The sequence below is a fragment of the Ovis aries genome, chromosome 8 (assembly GCF_016772045.2).
Source record: "Ovis aries strain OAR_USU_Benz2616 breed Rambouillet chromosome 8, ARS-UI_Ramb_v3.0, whole genome shotgun sequence".
In the NCBI taxonomy this organism is placed as follows: Eukaryota; Metazoa; Chordata; class Mammalia; order Artiodactyla; family Bovidae; genus Ovis; species Ovis aries.
Genome location: NC_056061.1, coordinates 77324885 through 77348319, shown reverse-complemented (window position 1 = coordinate 77348319; position 23435 = coordinate 77324885). Strand labels below are relative to the sequence as shown.

General features: G+C 39.5%; 1 protein-coding gene across 33 annotated transcripts in view; it reads left to right on the top strand.

Annotated features, from left to right (window-relative positions):
* The window catches only part of SYNE1 (spectrin repeat containing nuclear envelope protein 1), a 492315-nt gene that overhangs the window by 53140 nt on the left and 415740 nt on the right, over nt 1-23435 (top strand). Inside the window, exon 1 of one of the 33 annotated variants that reach the window (XM_042253642.2) lies at nt 13745-13841. The exons of the other annotated variants lie outside the window; for them this stretch is intronic. Coding sequence (XP_042109576.1) covers nt 13802-13841 — 40 coding nt within the window. The 5' untranslated portion in view covers nt 13745-13801. Of the gene's footprint in view, nt 1-13744; nt 13842-23435 lie in introns of those variants that run through there. 33 annotated transcript variants of the gene reach the window in all.

The window sequence follows — 23435 nt, the reverse complement described above, 5'->3', positions numbered from 1 at the left end:
CCAAGAGGGAGGGGACATAGGTATGGCTAATTCATGTTGATGAGTGGCAGAAACCAACACGAACTGCAAAGCTGTTATCTTCCAATAAAAAATAAATAAATGAAAAAAAAAATAAATGAAAAAAAAAATCCTTTCTATTATTGAACCACTTGCAACAGGTTTTATTCTCAATAAAAAAAAAATAGAAAGCATTTCATTATCCCCTGTGATTGTGAATAGCCATCTTAGTCAAGTGAAAGTGAAAGTGAAGTTGCTTAGTCTTGCCTGACTCTTTGTGACCCCATGGACAGTAGCCTGCACCAAGCTGCTCCGTCCATGGGATTTTCTAGGCAAGAGTACTGGAATGGGTTGCCGTTTTCTTCTCCAATCTTAGTCAATGCTTGATTTAATTTAAAGACAAGAGAATATTTATTTAATGTATGGAGAGTGATGATTGACAGTTTAAAGCTGGCATTTTATGTATCCTCAATTTGTTTTTAAAAGCCCTTCTTGTATGAAAATGATTAGTATAAAACATATTTGCATTGCTCACAATCTGTTTGCCGTAGATCTTTTGTTAATGCCCAATTATTAAGTTAAATTGTATCTCCATTTCCTCTGCTTACTTTGAGTGTTATCCACTAGTCTTTAGTATAATTGGACTAAATAGGAATTAGATTTGGGGAATCCCAGAGACAAAGCCAGACTTTCTCACTGATTCTTTTGACAGTCAGCTTTGGGAGACATAAGATAATTTCTGCGGTTCCTCTAGTTCATTTCAGTAGGAAGGTCAAGAATCTGACCATCTGTTTTTATACCTGTTATGACTCAAAGTATTCAATCAAAGTTTTTTTAGACATTTATATATCTTTATTTATTCATTTGGCTGCACCAGAGCTTAGGTGTGGCATGTGAGATCTAGTTCCCTGACTAGGGATTGAACCTGGACCCTCTGCATTGAAAACTTGGAGTTTTAGCCGCTGGACCACCAGGGAAGTCCCTCTAGCTGAAGTTTTGAAAGCCCTTTGGTCTGTTTGTCACTGTGTTACTTGGAAATACCTGTGTCTTTTGGGGAGAATCACCATTTTGTAGTAATGTTTCTTTAGTTAGCTCTGACAAATTTAAATACCTTTGAAGTTATTTTTATGAAAAAATGACTGAAGCATGAGCATGCTAAATTACAAAGGATTAGTCATCAAGAACTTAGCATATAATGAAGTCTTGGAAATTAATTGATTGAAATGAAAAAAAAATAACATAATCTATATAAAAGTGTTGTCCTGTGCCTAACAGAACTCAGAAATCAGACTAGTGTATGTGCTAATATTTCTGCCATAAATGCCTTCAGTTCAGTTCAGTTCAGTCCCTACTAATCAGTTATTCTGTGTCTGTGGTGTGAGCTGGGGCACCCTAACTTTGGCCTGCTCTGGACCACCTGAGAATCCTCATACGCATAACAATTTTTATTTATTTTGGGTATTCCCTAAAGCTATAGAATACAAATACATACCCCAAACTGCACACAGCAAGCAGATTAGATTTAACATTAGTGAAGAAAGATGGGTTGGTACACATTTAAAACAGAAAGAAAAAGAAATCGCAGAAGGAACAATTACATAGCTGACTGACTGGCTACCAGAAAGGCGTGCACAGGCATGTTTGTGGATTAGTCAAGGTCCACTTTGTTCTTATTTGGTGGATTATGCAAGAGTTGTTTCTCAGAACACTGCTGATAGTGCTGCAGGACTTATAAGAGAAATTTTGTCTAAAGTGGGTATTTTTAAAGAGATTAATACTAACATCAGGTTGCTCACATGTAGGGTAGTAATAATAATAAGTTTACCATAGATTAAGTACTTATCGTGTTCCAGGCACTTTGCTGTTTGATTTACTCACATGTTGCTCTCAGCCACCCTGTGAGGTAGCTGTTGCTACTTCCTCCATTTTAAAGCCAAGGAAACTGATGCCCAGATAGGTTAAGAAACTTGCTCTAGGTCACACAGCTCATAAATGGCGGGAAACCTATGTGGTTCTGATTCCAAAGATCATGCTTGTTCCCATGACATTGGACTCTAAAAGTGGAGAAACACTGGTCTATGTATATGTGGTTATGTGCTCGGTTGTGGCCGACTCTTTGCAACCCCATGGACTGTAGCCCGCCAGGCTCCTCTGTCCACAGGATTTCCCAGGCAAGAATACTGGAGTGGGTTGCCATTTTCTCCTCCAGGGGATATTGAAACTGTGTCTCCTGAGTCTCCTACATTGGCAGGTGGATTCTTTACCACTGAGCCTCTTGAGATAAAATATCACTGCTCTCTTGACTATTACCGGCAATTAACATAATGACATAATCATACAGATATTTTAAGAATCTAATGCACTGGATTTTAAACTTCGTTTGGATAAGACTCACATGAGGAGTATGTCTAAGCCTCATCTGAGCTGTTCTCAAGCAAGACTGAGCTTGGGGACACCACACATTTTTTTGACACGCTCCAATGTCATCAACAAATATATATATACATATATATATATATATATATATGATATAGAAGATGTATGTAACTACAATATATAAAACATAGTAGATTTGTCCCTCTTTTTCATTATTCCCCTGTTTTGTGGCTCAGATTGTAGTTAAAAACTGGTATCCATGTCCACTTTCGCAGGTCATAATCAGGAGATTCTTGCATGCCTGGACCTTCTTGTCATTTATTACTGAGAAGCTATAACTGGTAAAGAGATGACTCAGAGCTTGAATAAATATTGTTAAAGTTTTACCTTTGTGTATGTGTGTAAATTTAAAATATATTCTGTGGTTCCATTAGAGGAAACAGCTTCAGTGCTAGTCTGAAAACATGTTTGAAAATGGACCCATTCTGTTTCTTAGTAATAGAAGTTAGCCTCCTGGGATAAATGTTATTTTAGGATAAGCAGGTGCTATTATCACAATTAGTTTGCTAATCTTAATCAGTTTTTTTTTTTAAATGATTGACCTGATTTTCAAACACATGCATTAGAGCGCTAGGATAATGAGTTTTTATAGGTAAATCTTCAGCAAATTCATAAAGAGAAATTATTATTTGTGAAAATCCCAAGATTACATGCTTAACATTTTTTGAGAATGAGCTTTCTAAAACCTTCCCAGACGTTTATTTTCATGTTCAAAACTGGAGGATGATAGTTCAGGCCTACACAAGGGAAAGGGAACTGTGAGAAATGGAGTCCCACCTTTTTCATCCTCTCTCTCTAGTGTAGGTACCTAAACTACCTCTAAGTGCCTCGCCCTTAGAAAACGATTCCTTTCTTTTTCCCCATCCCTTATTTCTCATTGCCAGAGGCTACTGAGCAAGGTGTTGTCTAATTAGAGCAAATGACTGTGAGGTGTGAATGACAAAATGCCTACCCTTCCCAAGAGGTGTTTTCATCCCTGAAGTGTTTATTAGACCAAAGACATCTCCCTGCTTCAGAATTTGTGGCTGAGATAGGTTTCCCTGGTGTACTTCCTGCCTCCCCTAGGAAGCCAGGTGACCAGAAAGACATACAGATTCCATTTAACACAAAACACCAATGAGCAAATATCATAGAATCAGTTTTAGTTTATAATTTTGGGCATTTCATTAATTGATTCTCTTTACCTCTGCTCTGCTCCTTTTTAAGTGAACTCCTCTACCCCTGACAGAAAGTGAGCTGTCCTTCAGTTTTCAGTTCAGTCGCTCAGTCGTGTCCGATTCTTTGTGACCCGATGGACTGCAGCACTCCAGGCTTCCCTGCCCATCACCAACTCCTGGATCTTGCTTAAGCTCATCTCCATCGAGTTGGTGATGCCATCCAACCGTCTCATCCTCTGTCATCCCCTTCTCCTCCTGCCTTCAATCTTTCCCAGCATCAGGGTCTTTTCCAATGAGTCAGTTCTTTGCATCAGGTGGCCAAAGTATTGGAGTTTCAGCTTCAACATCAGTCCTTCCAATGAATATTCAGGACAGATTTCCTCTGGGATGGACTTGTTGGATCTCCTTGCAGTCCAAGGGACTCTCAAGAGTCTTCTCCAACACTGCGGTTCAGAAGCATCAATTCTTCAGCACTCAGCTTTCTTCACAGTCCAACTCTCACATCCATACATGACTACTGGACAAACAATAGCTTTGACTAGATGGGCCTTTCTTGGCAAAGTAATGTCTCTGCTTTTTAATATGTTTAATATGCTTTGTAATAAGCTGTCCTTAGGGAAAGACTTTTCCTTTGGCTCATGTTTCTGACTGTAGAGGAAAGAGCCCTGGGGTATCAGTCAGGGAAGTCTCTGAGAGTCAGAGAGTCTCTGACACTCTGTGGCTACCTGGTTCTGTGACTCTGGGCAGGTCACAGACATGAGCTAACTCATACACAGTGCTCGATTCTAGAATTCTTTTATTCTAGCAGTCCTCTGATTCTGTTTGTTTGTTTTGAAGCCAGTCCTGTCTGAGCAGTTCCTCTTGTAAAGGCATATGAAATGAATTGCTTTACAAGAAGCAAGTCATCTACAACTGAACTGAATTGTTCTAACAGCTAGGTGGATCCCTGTGTGTTGTGGATATGTATAATTAATGGATCTCACCTTTAACCCGGGAAATGAGAAGGGATCATCAACTGACGAAACAGGCAAAAATATGAACAAACATCGGCTTGTAGAAATTTCATTTTATGTTAGTAAGTGTTAGTTGCTCATTCATGTCTGACTTTCTGTGACCCCATGGACTGTAGCCTGCCAGGCTCCTCTGGCCATAGAATTCTCCAGAGAATACTGGAGTGGGTAGTCATTCCCTTCTCCAGGGATCGAATCTGGGTCTCCTGTGTTGCAGGCAGATTCTTTACCATCTGAGCCACCAAGGAAGCCCCTTATGTTAGTAAAAATAGACCTTAATTGTCATGTCTACTACAGTAAAATCCTAAGTGTTGTAATGACAATGGAAATATCACTCAGACACTTTTAAAGAATGTCACTTAGGATGTAGACATTTTATTTTTAAAAACATCGATTTCTGTTTGCCTTCTCAGATGCTTAAAGCAAAAAGCCAGTCCAAGATTGTGATTTTGAAGGTACCCTCTGTCCCCATCCTGCCTTATTCAGGAAGTTGCTGAGGAGAGTTTTGTCATTGTACCTACAAATATGATCGCCTCTTCACAAGGGTGTTGTGAAAAATCTGTTATGATGAAAAGCCTAGCATTGAATACTTTTTTCAAAAGTCCATTAAAAATAACAAGTCAGTTGCACCTAGCAAATAAGCAGGAAACAAATTTAAAAGTAAGTAGAATCACAGGTTATGTTTTCCTTTTTACATTATTTAAGAAAATAAAGCACTGATAGTCTCTCTACCAGAGAAAATACCCTTCTGTCATCATAGTAATTGGTCCGAGACAAATACGGATATAATCAGACAGTTGTGTGTCTAAGAACTGTTTCCCTTCTTCCCTCCGGTGGACAGACACATCACAGTCCCAGATTTTGCAAATAAGTTAGATCACACTGTTTTTCATAAGAATGGAACATGCGTGCTTTGTTCTTTTGTTAGAGTAAAAAAGTATATACATCTGAAAATTAAATACATATTCTTCCCTTATACTGCAGCTCTTATGAAATGCCGCCAAAGGACTTTATGTGTATAACATTTAACCTCTGAGATGCTGCAAGATTCATGCACACACACAGGTATATGATCCGTTCTTTGAGAAATCTCGGGCCTCTTTTGTTTCTACGTGATGTGTTTTCCTTTCTTCTTTTGGTTTGCTTTTCTAAAGTGCCATTTCTAACCTGGAGTGTATTGCTCAGGCTATGAAAAAAGCAAGAATAGTAATGAGTACTTTGTTTTAAGTACTCATTTTTAAGCAATCTCAGAAGACAAGAAAATACATTTCCATTAGTATCTTGGGTTAAGAGGAACCCCCAAACTGAACACATTGCAAGGTAACACTTGCTGGCTAAATTTATTGCAACTAGGTAGCTGAGATAAGGACTTCCAGGGGGCACTGGTGGTAAAGAACCCATCTGCCAGTGCAGAAGGTGTAAGAGACACGGGTTCGATCCCTGGCTCAGGAAAATCCCCTGGAGAAGGACATGGCAGCCCACTCCTCTGTTCTTGCCTGGGAAATCCCATGATCAGAGGAGCCTGGTGGGCTACAGTCCATGTGTCACAAAGAGTCAGACATGACTGAGCTTCGGAGCACATAGCTGAGATAAATTGTCAGTTTAAAAAAACAAACAAACAAACAAACTCTGTATTCCTACATGGGCCCAAAAAGTCCAGATTAAGAAGCAGATTAAAGAAACAATTTGATTTCTGAGCGAGACCCTCTATGTCTCCTAGTTTACAAACCAAATGGACGAAAATCCCCTTGTTCATCCCTTCCTGAGACTTGGGTAGAGAGATCACACTCAAATCCCTCCAGATCCAGGCCTGATTAGGGGGAGGGTCCTGGGAGGCTCTTATACTGCTATGGGGAGGGTGTTGGTTTGTTTTCCTTTTTAGGGATGTGGGCACCACTGGAAAGGTTTCTTTCCTTGCTACTAGGAACTGAAATATCCTCGACAGTTCTTTATAAATTTGTAGTGTTACCAGATAAGGAGAGTCGAAGAGGACCCTTCCTCATGGGCCTTGGTTCTTGGTAAGGACATAAAAATGAATCTGAGGTCTTACCTGTGGCAGAAACAAGTTTATTGAAGAAAGAACAGAAAGAACACCTCAAGGGAGTGGTGGACCATGCCAAGGGAAGCACTGGGCCCAGAATGTTGAGGTACACAGGGTTTTCAAGACAGGGCTTTTACATATTTGTCTGTGTGAGTGTGAACTGATGGTTTTCATGGACAGTTCCAAGTTATGTAACAACAGGCTCTATTGCGCATGTCTTTCCCATAATTCAGTCTGGTATAATCAGATGCATGTAGATATAGAATATTTATGAACCCTTAATAGGCTCCTGGCTGCCTAAGGTCACTTGAGGACAGAGCTGTGCATCACCAGCACATATGCAGGAGCTGGAGAAGTCCCTCTGGCTAGTTTGTATCCACTGTGCTTAGGGCGCAGAATCTCTGTGGTTATTTTGTAGTGTAGCTCTCATGAGCCACATTGGGGCATGTTTGGTGTGGGGTTTAAGAGATCAATTTGAATGTTTTTCAGGTAGGCCGCACCTCTTTGCTCATGCCTAACTTCTTACCTGGAGAAGGCAATGGCACCCCACTCCAGTACTCTTGCCTGGAGAATCCCATGGACGAAGGAGCCTGGTGGGCTGCAGTCCATGGGGTCACGAAGAGTCGGACATGACAGCTACTTCCCTTTCACTTTTCACTTTCATGCATTGGAGAAGGAAACGGCAACCCACTCCAGTGTTCTTGCCTGGAGAACCCCAAGGACGGGGAAGCCTGGTGGGCTGCCATCTATGGGGTCGCACAGAGTTGGACACGACTGAAGCAACTTAGCAGCAGCAGCAGCAACTAGGAGGAAATGAATTCCATCTTTTTCAGTTGTCTCTGACTGAAGGAACAATTATAGTTTGGGAGTCTGACTTTCTGGTGGGAGCAGATGGAACACACCTTCCCATCCCAAATGTGTTAGCTGTGAAGGAAGGAAAGGACCCAGCTCTATTTCTTTTGCTGTGAAGAAACACTCAAGGCTTAATATGGCCTCAACCCATTTCCTAGTGATGCTAAGGTTGGGCTTCCCCAAGAGGTTCAAATTGGCAACTTCATTCTTCTTGTTTTTCATGAGCCCTCGTGACTCCCTCATCTTGAGGTGAGGTGAAGTCACTCAGTCGTGTCTGACTCTTTGCGACCCCATGGACTATAACCTACAAGGTTTCTCTGTCCATGGGATTCTCCAGGCAAGAATACTGGAGTAGGTTGCCATTTCCTTCTCCAGGGGATCTTCCCGACCTAGGGATCGAACCTGGGTCTCCCACATTGGAGGCAGATGCTTTAAGCTCTTGACCCCAAATGCACAGGTAACTAGCTCCCTGGTTAATCTGTTCTTATGAAAGGAGCTAAAAATTACGCACAGAGATGGAAGAGCAGACATTTGAAATCTGAGAGAGTCAACATTTTATAGGCAAGTATTCAAAAGATTTTTGAAGGCAGAACCAAAGATATTTTAACATTTTGAAAAATCAAATACCTGCACAATACAGAGAAAGTAATAAATAATACTTGAATTTTTATTTCATTTAGTCTTGAGCAAAAGTGGCTAAAACTAGAAACTGCAAGACTGTATTTTCCACTTATTTTGCTGTGACTTCAGGATAATTTATTTAGTTATTGCTAACAACAAAATAATTGAAAAATTTAGTGGAGTTGTCAGACAAGGTCTAGACAACACTGAAGCAATTACTAGACTTACACTTTTTGTTTTTAAATTATTTCAGTAACAAAATGGTAAATCAGAAGAGTGACAATTAATGGACTGAACTCACTAAAAACACATTTTGATGACAGGCTCAGATCATATTTGCCTCACTTATAAATTAATAAAGGGTTATTTATTTTTTAAAATAGGGCTTCAAGCCACGTCTCCAACAGCTGCTTTATTAGCATAGGAAACAAAGCGAGCACAATCTTTGCCATCATCATAATGAGTTTTCTATTCCCAAATTGTTTTAGACTGAGCATAGGAATTTGCACTGCTAGGCTTACCTCTAAGAAGTTCCTTGAATTATGTATGGCCCTCGACTGTCAGAGTATTTGAGAATATTCTGGATGCAGCCTGTGCTTATTCTTTTTTCTTTTTCCTATTCTTATCATTCCTAACTTCTCTTACTAACCTACGTTTCTATTATAGATATACCATTTAGTGTCGTTTTTGATAGTGTAATTACTATTTTTAAAAACTTTGAATGTGATCTTTTCCCTTTTAAAAGTTATTTGTTTTTAAATTTTTATTTGGCAATATGGCTAGACTATGCCAAGCACTGTTTTGTGTCCTTTGGGTTCTGTGCTGGGGGCTTCCCAGGTGGTTCCTACCAATGTGGGAAAGATATGAGAGGTCTGGGTTCGATCCCTGGGTCGGGAAGTCCCCCGGAAGAGGACATGGCAACCCACTCTCGTGTTCTAGCCTGGAGAATCCCATGGACAGAGGAGCCTGGTGGGCTACAGTCCATAGGGTTGCAGAGTCCAGCATGACTGAAGTGACTGAGCACACACACACACACACACACACACACACACACACACACACACACTGTGCTGTTCTCCTAATGGCCGTGTGAGGCAGGTGACATTACTCTCCCCATTATACAGATGAGGAACTGAAAGGCGGAGAAAAAGAGGTAATGCTGGAACTGTGTGTATTTCTAACAAGTTCCTAGGTGATGCTGTGAAGGCACTTTGAGAACCACTGATCTCCCATAATACTGAGACTATGGGAAAGAAATAGCTAATTTATCGATGTTGCTTAAGCTTTATTATAATAATTGAAAATATTAGCTTTCAAAAATAGGAGCTCTTTGCAACTCAAGATCTTCCTGTTTAAAAATTACCCCTGGAATTCATGCTTATCTCACTGTTGTAATCTCCACTTTTCAAGTAATCACAAACCTTATTTCACATATTTTAAAAGCCACTTTGTGAATTGCTGGTTTATGTGAAGTGAAAGTTGCTCAGTTGTGTCGGACTCTTTGTGACCCCATGGACTATACAGTCCATAGAATTTCCAGGTCAGGATACTGTAGTGGGTAGCCTTTCCCTTCTCCAGGGGATCTTTCCAACATAGGGATTGAATGCAGGTCTCCTGCATTGCAGGCAGATTCTTTACCACCTGAGCCACAAGGGAAGCCCCAAAATAGCTGGTTCATATCTTTGCTTAACAGTGTAATAAGATTTAAAGTTTTTTCCATTGCTTTTATTTAAAATTTTTGCTATTATATTTTTGGCAAATATTTCCTCATATACGCTTTACTTTTAATTATGCTTATGCTTTCTTGAGTATGCAATTTTTGTTTTTATGCAATGAAATACTCTCCCTTTTCTTTTAGTCCTAGAATATCTTTACTTTTTTTAGACCTAGAATATTGTTACTGTTACACCTAGAATATGTTTCTTCATTTGGTAAACATAGATATTGATAGGTAGTTGTTATAGTTATTTTATTTTCTTTAATTCCCTAACCCATTTGTAAATTTCTGGGGGCAAAGTGAGGCTGTAAGTGGATTTTTCTGTTTAATTTGCCCTCTACTTTTCCCTTAACCTAAGTAATCATTCCTGAAGGCTAGGTAATCATTCTCATTTTTAAATGAGCCTGGAGTGTCTTTCAGGATTATGTATTCCATTCCATTCTGTGATTTGTTCCTTCTCTGGTAGCACAATGTTTTAGTTAATTTAGCTGTTTATTTTATTTTAATACTTGGTAAGATGAATCTTTTGCTTTCCTCATCATTACGTGTCTTTTCTATAACCAAGGTTATCTTCGTAAAGGAGTCAGATCTCCCTCCTTTTTTTTTCAGAAAGCAGGCAAGAAGCTGTTTCTTGACCATTCAGTAAAGACATCTAAAGTCTTGGATTTTGCAGAAATATCTATATATTCAAGGCAACTGTTGTAATAACTGTTTGACACTGGGATAACAGGAGATTTCAGGCTAAAGATCATGACCAATGAAAAATATTCTTTTGTTCTTCTCTGTTGCCTCTGCTTCGAGGAATGGTAAAAAGGGAGACAAAGAATTCAACAGAAGCATTCAAAGTACCTGTTGTTTCTACTTCACCAAGGCTTGCAGAACAATCCACTGATAAAGGTCCTAGGTATTAAAGAAAACTGTGAGTTTCAGAACAACAAAAGAATGTACACTTTTATCTTGTTATAAGAAAGGAAAAAATCTATTCCATTGATGAAGAGTTAACATTTTTGTTCCGTTGCTCAGTCATGTCTGACTCTTTGCAGTCCCTTGAACTGCAGCACGCCAGGCTTCCCTGTCCTTCACTATCTCCCAGAGTTTGCTGAGACTCGTGTCCATGAACACAATGAACACAATGAAAAGGCAAAAAGAGTTAGCATGGTTTGGTTAATATTTAAAATAATGTGTAGTAAACCACAGGTTAATTTACAGTGCCACAAAAATCCAAGAGATTGGTTTTCTACCACTGAGATTATAACCTTAAATGATGAAGAGTCTCTCTTATAGCTGCATTTATTTGTGAAATTAATATTTGAGTCAGGCCAAGCTCTACGTGATGTGATGCTGTAAGGACACCTTGCTGAAAATGAGCCTGTGGTTTCTCTTCCTGCCTGATGTCCATTTGGCATCCACGCTCTTGATAATTCCACTAAGCCTTATCCTAGAGTGTCGTGAATTGGAAATGTACTGCCAAAAATGCTATTTCAACCATGCTTTTAATGTAATTTGAAAGGAGCTGAATTGGACTCAAATTACCTCTGCATCTATATTTTCCTGCTCTGTGTTCCTCTGACCCTTTCTCACCTCCTTCCTATCACAACTTCTTTGTTGTTGCTATTTTTTAATGTGGATATTTTTTTCTCCATGTTAATATTGTTTCTTCCTGAAAAGAAGTAAAATTGCCCTTGACAGTGCGAACTTACAATAAAAGGAAAGGTCATGTTCCTTGCTTGCTCCAGAGTGAGCAGAGGGAACGCATTATCCTCAAACAAACCAGCATCTTTATCTTGCCCACAGCTTTGACTGTTGCTTTTCCCTCTGTTAAATAACTTTTTAAAAATCTAAGCATAGTTGATATACAATATCTTATAAGTTACAAGTGTACAATATAGTGATTCATAATTTTAAAGGTTGCACTACATTTATAGTTATTCTACAGTATTGGCTATAATCCCTGTGTTGTACAATGTATCTTTGTAGCTCACTTTCTACCTAATAGTTTGTTCCGCTTACTCCCCTACCCCTACACTGACCCTCCCTCCTTCCTTCTCCCCTGTGTGTGTGTGTGCTAAGTTGCTTCAGGTGTGTCCAGCTCTTTGAGACCCCTTGGGCTGTAGCCTGCTAGTCTCCTATTCTTTATCCATTTATTTTCAGATGGACCCTTAGGTTATAGCAACTGAAGTGCCTTTTCGCTCTATCTCAGTGGGCTTAGTGGTTTAACTGTCTTTCCGTGTGCACCACAGATTCAAGCTTTTGGAGCAATAAACTAAGCGGAGGCTACCATGTTTGCATGAAGTTTCTCCCCCTTACATGCGCACACATGCACACAGACACAGCCATGCTGCTGGGAGGGGGAAATACTTTTATGGGATATGAAGGGGCTAAGTTTACAAGCCCTCCTTGGCTACCTTTGCCTCACTGTCACCTCCCAAAATCATTACTATACCTAGTCATTGCCTTGCGTGCAATTTGTGAACAATAAATCACGTGTGCGGTTAAATCATTACAGTGATTCGGTGGGGTTTGTGTTACTCTTTTTATCCCCATTTCACGTATGAGTCAGGACTTCCCTGGTGGCTCAGACAGTAAAGAATCTGCCTGCCGTGTGAGAGGCCTGGGTTCAATCCCTGGGTTGGGAAGATCCCCTGGAGAAGGGAATGGTCACCCATTCCAGTATTCTTGCCTGGAGAATTCCATGGACAGGGGAGCCTGGCAAGTTACAGTCCATGGGGTCACAAAGAGTCAGACACAACTGAGCAACTAACACACATAAGTCAACTGAGGCATAAATTGGCCGAGTCACCTTTTTAAGTTCTCACGGTAAATGTTGATGTTAGGATTCCAAATCAGGTCTGTTTCACTTCCAGAGTCCAAAGTTGACTGGGAAAATTAATTATTCCATTTTGCCTCTACTGAACTGCAAGGATTTTTTTCTTTAAGTCATGGAAATAGCATTCTATATAAACAAGTTTTGGGGATTAAGTTTTATCTCACAGTAAACATTGCTTACTCTAAACAAGACAGAAACACGAAGATAGTGTTATTATTAATAATTTTGTAGTGTTGTTTAATGGGTATGAGTATGGCTGCAACTGAGTCTATTTTGCCTTGAAATCCTCGGTCAAAGAATTGTCTTACTTTAGCCTGTAGAGATGCATAAGTCTGTAAACATTTATTGCTTGGGAATCTAATTGCCTTCAGAAGCATAACATGGGATTTTAAAAATACTCTTTGTGGATTCTTGCACTTATATATGTATAGTTTATTTTTTTCTGGAATGGCTTTTTCTTTAACTGATATTTATGTAACATAATGTAAAATCTTTCCAATACTATTTGCATATATATATTTTAAAAAACAGTGTGATTCCCTTGGTAATTGGCTATCAGGTATATTTCTAATATAGTAATTATAATTTTTAATATGTGTCCCACAATGGCACTTGGAAAAAATCCAGCAAATTCAAAGAACAAATTAGAAATAAACCAGTTTATATGCTGTGTAAGTATGAATATGAGAAATTAAATGCCAATGTAGTATTGGTCTACAAATTTCTTTCTCTCAAATTCTGAAATTAAAACTTTACATATATATCTAAGATTAAAACTGCGGACTTTGAATGCATTGAATGATTTTTTTTCAGCATAACAAGAATGCCGGAATTCTAAACACTGACTGAAAAAGGTGTCATTTTTTTCCCCTTGAAAATGCATCTGAAGCACTTTTTATTAATCAATGTGAAAACTGTCTTTGTTGAAATGTTGGCATTAGGGAGCGGTGCATTTGGTCAGTAAGCAGGGGGTGAGGCTAAAGAATGAGAGGAGAATAATATGCTTTTATAGAGGGGTTGCTATAGGGATACTTGAGGGGAGAGCTTCTGGGGGAGCTGGAAGTTCCCTTGGTGAAAGCTGTGTTTAGTTTATATACTGATTGAATTAGGACAACTCCCAAAAGCCACCATAAAAGGTGGAATATGATAAAAACAACCTTGAAGACTCCTGGTGCGATAAAAGGTACTTTTTGTTGTTGTTGTCTTTCTCTGTGTGTGTGTGTATGTGTGTGCAGTCTTTCTTCTAATAATATTTCAGTCTAAATCCTTGGTAGAGAATATTGGGGTTATGTAAAGTAGATTTTAAAGCAACTCTAAGCATTTTTTTCTCCCTATCTTATCTGAACCTGAAAATCAAAGAAGTAAAATGAATACTACTGACCTATGCTCATGATTTTGGGAAACCTAAAACCATTATTGATAGTAAAAGCCTGAACTGTGCAATTTTTCTAGGAATACTAAGATATAAGCCAAATTTTAAAATAGAAATATAGATGATTTATTGGTAAGTATTTTTATGCTTCTTGAAAGTTAAGACATCAGTGTCATAAGTACCATTTATGACAGAGCTAAATATCTTTCTCAAATTCATGAACAAAAGTTATTCTTGAGCCTTAATTTCAGGCCAAAAATCTGTCATAGTCTGTTATGACTTAATTTTTTTTTTACTTCCAGTTATTGTCTTTTAATTCTAAGTTTTAAAGTCCCTGACATTTCATGTTTTTATGTGAACCTAATGGAGTTTTTTCAATAATAAATTTAACAATAAATTTTTAATTTATTGTTTTCAGACTTCTTATAAAATGAGGATGACTCAAAATTTCACCTCCTTTCTCAAGGATGATAACCAAATATGCATCCAACTTTGCTTCTGAACTCCCAACAACTGTTCCTACCTGGTGACCCTCAAAAACATAGATAGCTGAGCCATTTTACTTACTAGGAAACAAATATAGATACAAAGTCAAGTCTTATGCTAATACTTGGCTACATGAAATATACCAATTAATTGCTGTTTATATGTGCTTTGGTGATTTCCAAACTTTTATATAAAATGTATCAAAAGGTTTTATAGCTGATTGAAACTTGGGATTTCGAGCTTGGTTATATATAAAAACACCAAAATCTTAGACTTTATATGCATGTATCAAAATATACATTTCCTGTATTTATATCTTTACATTGCTAACAAATAACTTTTATTTAGTTCTGATCTGAGTTTGCTTGAAATAGTTCAATTGAAATAGTACACTTATTTAAATTTATACTAATTTAAAGTACTGGATGGTGGGGTGGAAAAAGTGAATGGAAATTTCTTCTACTTTCCCCAAAAATATAATTAAAATAACCATATCAGAAAATTGCAATAGCTTTTTAAATTGGGAGAGTCTTTATTCTGCTTATTACCTCTTCCTATGATTTCTCATCAGGTTCCCTCCTTACCTCCCTTCCCATCTGTGAGTATATGGAAGTCAAGTCTTTCTCTTTTCTACATGTTTTAAACTCATTTACCTTCAGGTGATTTGAGATGTGGTTGGTTTAGAGAAATCTAGAGTAATGAATCTATGGGAAACTAGGAAATGTTAAGTCACACCTAAAAACATTCAAATTAAAATGTTTTCTTAGAATGTTGCTGGTGAAAGCCCATTTTCAGCCCAGATTCTTGCCTGCATGCCACTATTTGGCAACTCCTTTTTTTAAGAACTTGAAATATAGTAAACTTATAATGTGTTAGTTTTAGGTATACAGAAAAGTGATTAGGATATATATACATATATATATATATATATATATTCTTTTTCAGATTCTTTTCCCCTATAGCTTATTATAAAATATTGATTATAGTTCCCTGTGCTATATAGTAGGTCCTTTTTGGTCATCTATATATAGTAGTCTATATATTTTAATCCCAAACTTCTAATTTATCCCCCCACCCCTACCTTTCCCCTTTGGTAACCATAAGTTTGCTTTCTATGTCTGTGAGTCTATTTCTATTTTGTATTACTTATTTTTTTAGATTCCACATATAAGTGATATCATATGACAGTTGTCTTTATCTGGGTTACTTCACTGAGTGGATAGGGAATCTTTAGGTTCATCCCTGCTGCTGCAAATGGCATTATTTCATTCCTCTTTATGGCTGAATAATATTCCATTATGTGTACGTACCACACCTTCATTACCCAGTCACCTGGCTCCTGGTCAGTGCTGGGTTTAAGAGCTGGGAGAGAGATTATCTGTGGAAGAAAGAATCACACAGGATGGACAGTGATATGGAGACAGACAGAGGGCAGGACTAGTTGTTGGAGTTGTCTGATTGGAGAAGTAGAAAAGGTACCTAGGCAGGCAGGCAGACTTAGAGGGGAGAAAGGTGGAACCAGCCTTGATTCGTTGGCTAGAGAAACCACTGGGATCGTTGAGCAACCATTCAAACTGTTAGAAAAACAGACATCTGAGATGGTTTGGAGACCTCCATGTAATTGGCTGTCTCATGAGAGATGTGGCCCTTTCCCTGTCTTCGCACGGTTCTCATTGCTGCCACACTGCTAATTCAGTCCCTAGCAAAGTTCGACAGTGGGACTTGGAAACGGTGTTCATTTAGAGACAAATGGAGAAAGCAGCATCTCATAGCGATAAAGGGTTTGACTCTGGTGTCAAGCAGATATGAAAGCAAATGTTCCCTCCATCTGTATTCATTGTGTCTGCCACAAAACACAACTGGCGGGAGCTTTATTCTCTTTGCTGTTTGAAAGCAGCCGTTCTGGAGACTTAGTAGCTAACAGTGTAGCTGATATATTAATAGCACAAGCTGTCAGGAGCAGCCCGGGTGCTGCTCTTCAGTTCTGGGGCCCTGATTCCCCCAGCTCCCAGAGTGCTACCCACGGAAGGCTCACAGTCCCCAGGCAGGATGTGTCCTCAGTCCCAGGGATTTGCCTCATCTGAGTTGTGCTCCTGCGCAGGGCAGCTCCTACCCAGCCAACGGGCACAGGGTCGCTGCCCTTGCCTCCATGTAGGACATCCCGGAAGCACTGCCTCAGCTCTCTGCATCTCAGGTCCGCGTCTCTCTCTCTGCTCAATGCTACTTCCCCTACACCTTCAAAGTGCTGTTTTTGAGAGCACATCCCCCAAACACCTTCTACTGACAAAAATCCTTCTAGAGTCTGTTTTCCCTGTTATCCGGACCCTGATAAATGATCATATTGTGGCAAATACAAATATACAGATGGGGAAGGGAAATCATTTGTAGGATCAGGGTCTTTTCCAGTAAGCTGGCTCTTCACATCAAGTGGCCAAAGTATTGGAATTTCAGTTTCAGTATCAGTCCTTCCAATGAATACTCAGGGTTGATTTCCTTTAGGATTGACTGGTTTGATCTCCTTGCAGTCCAAGGGACTCTCAAGGGTCTTCTCCAGCACCACAGTTCGAAAGCATCCATTCTTCCATGCTCAGCCTTCTTTATGGCCCATCTCTCACATGCGTACATGACTAAAACCATAGCTTGCTATAAAAATAAACTTGAACTTGTGAGGTTGGGCTGACACCCAGGACCCGCTTGTGACACTCACCAGCTGCTATCTCACGTAGACACCCCTGATACTGGCAGGGTGGTCACAGGTTCCGTGATGGGGAATCTTCCTTTACGGTGAAGGTCGCTGGTGTCACCCTGGTCCGGAAGCAACAGAAAGTTCCAGCACCATCTGGTGTTCTGTGTGTGACTGAACACTGAACGCACATCTTCCCAAGGGCTCACTGAATGTTATGTGGGGGTTGAATTTCTAGCATCTGCTCCTCAAACTCTGTGCTTTGATCTTCTTTTTCAATTTTACTCTTTTCAGCTCCTGTTTTAAATCATTTCATCTCCTTTTCACGTTTAGGGATTTTCACGTTAAAATTGTAGCTCTCTGCACAGCTTCTTAAGAAGACGTACAATATAGAGTAGAAGATAAATGCAGTTGTGTCAAATGTTTGTGTCTGTGCTTGGATTGAAAATAAAAGAAAAGGAAAATTTAGATCACAGGGTGAAAAGAGAAAATAAAATTAGTAGTGTTTAAAATAAAAGTCCCAAAGTATGTGATTGTAATCCTAAACCTGTTTAAAATGAAGGGTAGTAATTTAATGTACAACAAACAAGCAGACTTTGAAGGCACTATCTTGGGGAAAAGTCATATATATTTGGGAGAGCGATATGTTTTTTAAAAGCCTAGACTAAATATTAGATGTAAAATATATGAACACTTTGGTCAATTACTGTTCCCTACTCAGAGAATTAAAAACTGTGTTTTGTTTTGTTTTTTGAAACAGTAGTACAGTTTAATGTTGAAGTAAAGTGTTTGTCTGAAAATAATACTTCAGGACATTTTTGAATATTCACTTTTCTTCTACTGTGCTGGTGTTGCTAAGCGCTCACAACAGGATAAGATTTCAAAGTTATGATAACGTTCTTCCAAAACCAGGAGACAAGCCCCTTTTTACAATGGGGAGTTCATCCAGGGCCAACTTGAAGGTCTTTTCACAGTTCCTGTGCTAATTGGAAATAAGGCTTCATCGTGATCACTTGTCCTTACTTTGCTTTGTCACTTTCCTTTATATTTCACTTATCAGGAAACATCTTAGATATAGAAGCAGAATTTTCCCATTAGTTGCAAACTGTAAGGACTGGCTTTTACTTTTTCCACATTCATGTTGCCTTTAATTTCCTTCACTGTGGTCTCGTTTTTTCCACTCACATATTCCATGCCCCTGTTCTTACTTTGCACTGCATGTACAAAACTTGGGCTATGATGTACTTCCTTTTGAATCTTGTCCTCCTTACTGGACTGTAAGGAACCACAGCAACATCCACCCTCTCTGATTGCACCCATGGTTGGTCAGAGGTGGATGCTGGTACACAACAGGGGCATATTGACATTTATTAAACACATGAACCAAACAATCAGTGAATGGATCGAAATTAGGAGTCAGTCTTCCTAAACTCTGGCCATGCTTTGTAACTTTCTTACCCACATTCTAGATTCTAGATTTCTGGCATATTTCTCAACCCCACCATGCTTCAATGCCTTAATTCCTTCTGGACTAATGATACCTCCTCTGTCTGTGTGGCCAGGCTATTTGTGTGAATTTAAATGAGAAGTATACGTGAAGACAAGAGTAAATTCAAGTTGTAAAAATATAAGGTATTTTTATTAATTTGCCATGTGATTATCTTCTTTTGCAATGTTTATACCCACAAACAGAGGGAGAAAAATGGTAGAGAAAGGCACCACATTTCTGCCAGAACTATTCACAGTTATTGTCTTTGTTTGGAACTAGAAGATATTGAAAGAAGCCCCAGGATGAGTGGCCATATCAGCTTTGTTGCTTTCAATCTCTTCTTATATCTATTGCTTATATCTATTGCTTTAATATTGTCATTACTCCTCTGTGGGATGCATCTCTATCATGGTACAGTCCTTTGTGCAGAAGTCTAAGCTTTGTTGTTTTCAAATTCAGAATCTTTTGGAGTTTAGAAACATAATCTGGTAGGCATGCTGTTCGGTGTATCATCCCCAGTCAGGGACGGTGACAGCACTTTGTAATCAGAGACATTAACATTTATGCAAAGAAAAGTACGAATTTTAACATTAAGCAGAGTAAAGAAAGATTATAAACAGCCTTTCTCGATGGTTTTTTTCTTCCCCACCAAATGATTTTTACTAAAAATATTTGAAACAGAGGCCTCTTTAAGTGTTCAAAGCTGATGTATCTGTTACCTTCTCTCCATCATACCCCCATACATACCTAATTGAAATTCCTCGTGGTAAGAATGCATTTCCTTTCCCCGTGGCTTGTCCTCAGAGACTAACCCACTGCCTGGGCTACTTCCTGGCATACTGTCTGGTCTAGGGGTCCTTAGAAAACTTATTTAACTGCCTCTCAAACAAATATATGAAAATTCTCTAAATATTTAAATGTTTTTCTAATTGCTGACTGGCATATGCTATGCTTTTCCTTGCCTGACAGTGATAAAATTAAAATGGTATAATGAATGTTTCAGACTATATTTTTAACTAACAGAAACCAACTGAAGCTGAAAAATTACCTTCTGTTTTGTGTTGTTTTCTACATTTCTGAAAAAAAAGCTTAAAAAGGTTTAGAAAAGTTAAATAAATCAAACACAATATCAGGATATATACACACCCACTCCCCATCACGTCTGACCAGATTTTCCAGATTTGAATGATAGTACTGCAGACATGGCGCCCCACTCCAGTACTCTTGCCTGGAAAATCCCATGGACGGAGGAGCCTGGTGGGCTGCAGTCTATGGGGTCACTGAGGGTCGGGCACGACTGAGCGACTTCACTTTCACTTTTCACTTTCATGCATTGGAGAAGGAAATGGCACCCCACTCCAGTGTTCTTGCCTGGAGAATCCCAGGGACGGGGGAGCCTGGTGGGCTGTCATCTACAGGGTCGCACAGAGTCGGACACGACTGGAGCGACTTAGCAGCAGCAGCAGCAGCAGCAGACATAGTAGGATATTGTATTCATATTGGAAAAATCATGTAATCCTTTTAGCAAATATGCTAGATTTACTGCACTCTGCCATTTCTTAAATATATCTCAGGGTTAATTTTTGTCTAAATAAATGTATAAACTGTGTGAATAACCCAATATGATCCTGACTTTTGGATGTAGTTAATTGGACAGTAAGAATTCAATTGAAACCAATATAAAATTTTCAAATGTTCATATCACTTCATACACATAAATGCAAAGGACACAGCTTAGGCCAGTGATTCTCAACTGGGGTAGTTTTCCCCAGTAGAGTTTTGACAATGTGAGGACATTTTTTATTGTCACAACTTGTTGGGTGGGGAGAGAGAGGCGTGCTCTTGGTAACTAATTAGTAGAGGCAAAGGATGCTGCTAAACATCCTATCGTGCGTGGGACAGCCTCTCAGAACAAGTAATTATCCTGCCCCAACTGTCAATAGTGTAGAGCCTGAGGAATTTCTAATTTGGGAACCAAGATATTTATATTTTTCTCATCCCTTGTGCCTTAGATTTAAACTGAGATGATACTAAATTTTGCAAATGTAACTTTAATAAAACTGGGCTCTTTTAATCTAGTCAGTGCTTTTACGTATATATGACATACAGCTCCACTTCCAGAAATCTTCAGGGCAGTTTATCTTTACCAACATGTGCTCGAAAAAAATTGACCCAGTGATTAGAGCACTCAGTATAAGCAGAGATCCTTAAAAATTCCCTTACTCATCTGTTTCCTCAATCTCAATCTTTCACTAGCTCTCTTCTCCTCTCCTTCTCTGTCCCCTTTTGTCTATGCTGAGCTTGTGTAGAGTAACTTTGGATGCCCTTGTTCCTTGCCATTTTTCTCTGCATGGCTCATCTGATCAGAAAACCAAAGACCCAGCAGATGGAGCCAATCAAGCAAGTCTAGACTCTTTATTACAGAAGACAGAAGGGTCTTCTGAAGGAGGTGTGTGTGTGTGTGTGTGTGTGTGTGTGTGTATCTGTCACACAAGTAAATGCTTTTGCTGTGTTACAAACCACTCCAAAACTTTGTGATTTGAACAGTCATAATTCATTTCTCATGATCTGTGGGTTGGCTGGTTAGTTTATAGTTTAAAAATGAATGGTTTTCTGAGGAGTGCATACCTGAGACAATGTGCCAGGCAGTGGGTTACTTTCTAGGGATACAATGATGGGGGAAACGCTTTCTTCCCAGGATGAATTTGTAAGCAGGTTTGTTTGGGGGTGTGGGAAGGAGGAGTTAACAGATGTATCAACTCTGAAGCCTTAGATAGGTCTCAGTTTGCTGGTTTCACCTGGCCTGTGTTCATCTGCAGGGTTGGCCAAACTAGGAGGTCCAAGATGACTTCACACCATGTCTGGCAGTTGGTTCTGGCTATTGGATAGGGCATTTCAGTTCTCCACCTGGACTCTCATCCTCCCATATAGACCACTTGCTTTCCTTGGTGACTTTAGTACAGAGATAGAAGACAGCTAAAATAAAACTATAAGACTTCTTAAGCCCTAGAATCATATGATATAAAGTCATTTATGCTGCATTATTGATCAAAGTCAATACAATGCAAGATCAGATTCAAGGAGAGAAGAAGTCAGTTCTACCTTTGAAGGGAGGAAGGACAAAGTCACATTGCAAAAGAGGATGTATTTTGGAACTGGAGGCGCTTGTGTCCATAATTTAAAATCTGTGCTCTGGCCACTATGATTTATATTCTTTCTACATCAGAATGCACTCATCCCCTCTCAAGAAATAAAAAATGTCATCCAATTATGTCAGCAAGCTCCAGCTCCAGTGCTGTGTGATCTTCATCTGGTCCAGACACAGGTGAGGCTCCTCAGGTGCAACTCCTCTCAATCCCTAGGCCTGGAAACTAAGAGAGGTTACTGCTTCCCATTCATCCAACATGCAGTCTTGAGACAGGGAGGGACCATTGCAACACATGCTTCTGTTCAGAAAAGGGAAGAATGGAAAGGAGATGGCAATCATGCTCTGAAGTTATCCTGAAATCCAGCCAGGCACAGGTGGCCCGTCCCTTTCATTCAAGAACAAGGATCATTCCCTGTCTTTTTGATAAGAGGTGGCTCATGTTTGTGGCTGATAGTCTTCTCAGCTTCTTCTTAGCCACATATATTTGTGGTTCCAAAATCTTCTCTTCATTTTGAATTATCTGGTCCCTTTAGTTCCAACGGGTGGCATTTTTGCTTAACAGATCTGTTGGCTTTCCCTAAATTTGCTTGGAGTTTTTCCTGTGCCCTCCAAACCCAAAGTCTGAATTAAACTTTGCATCACAGGCCACTGCAGTTGGCAGTGCCCTTAAGTTTTTCAGAAGCCAGTTTGTCTAGTTGGGATCATCAACCAAGCACTGCCTAAATCTTTCCAAGTTCTTCACAATGGTCTTATAGTCACATTCTTGATTTACTGTTATCCTGAAGCTATTTTTTGCTTTGCAAATCTTTTTCCATGAGAGACTGACAATGACAGAACAATATTTTTTTTCCACTGCGCCATATCAAAGGCTTTCTATGTTTCCTCTAAATTCTGTTTGCAAACTTAATAGTTTGTTCTTTGGTTCATCTCCCTTTCTTCCATGACCTTATCAGTTCAGTTCAGTCACTCAGTCATGTCTGACTCTGCGACCCTAGGACCTTATAATATGCAGTTTAAAAAGAGCCAGTTGACAGCTTTCTACAGGAAAACCCCCCTAGCCAGTTGCAAAAGTTCAAGTTACTTCCAATGACAGAATATAAACGCATAAAATATGTGTAGTTCTCCTTCAGTCCCAGTTGGCAGTTTCCTCACTGTTCTTTCAGCCTTGACCAACAGTCTCTTTGTGACCTGCAGCCTCCTTCCCCACCTCATCCCAAGGCCAATGCCACATGTTTTCAATTTCTTTTAAAGCACCACTGACCCTCAGTAACAATTTCTGTTTCAATTAGCCTTTGCTAAACCACCATCAGGACTTAGAGAGTTAACACAATAATACATATGGTTTCCGCTGGTCCCGTGGGTGGGCTAGGCATTTCCTCTGTTGACTGTGCCTGGAAACACTCACTTGGCTACGTTCAGCGGGAAAATCAGCAGGGCTGGCAAGTCCCCTTGTTCACGTGTCTGGCAGTTGGTGGTGGCTGTCACCCTGGGTGCTTTAGGTCTCCTCCAAGTGTCTTTGTTCCTCTAGGACGCTGTGTCACCACCAGGACAGAGTTCATAGAGAGCCACGATGGAGCCTCAAGACCTTTTAAAGCCCAG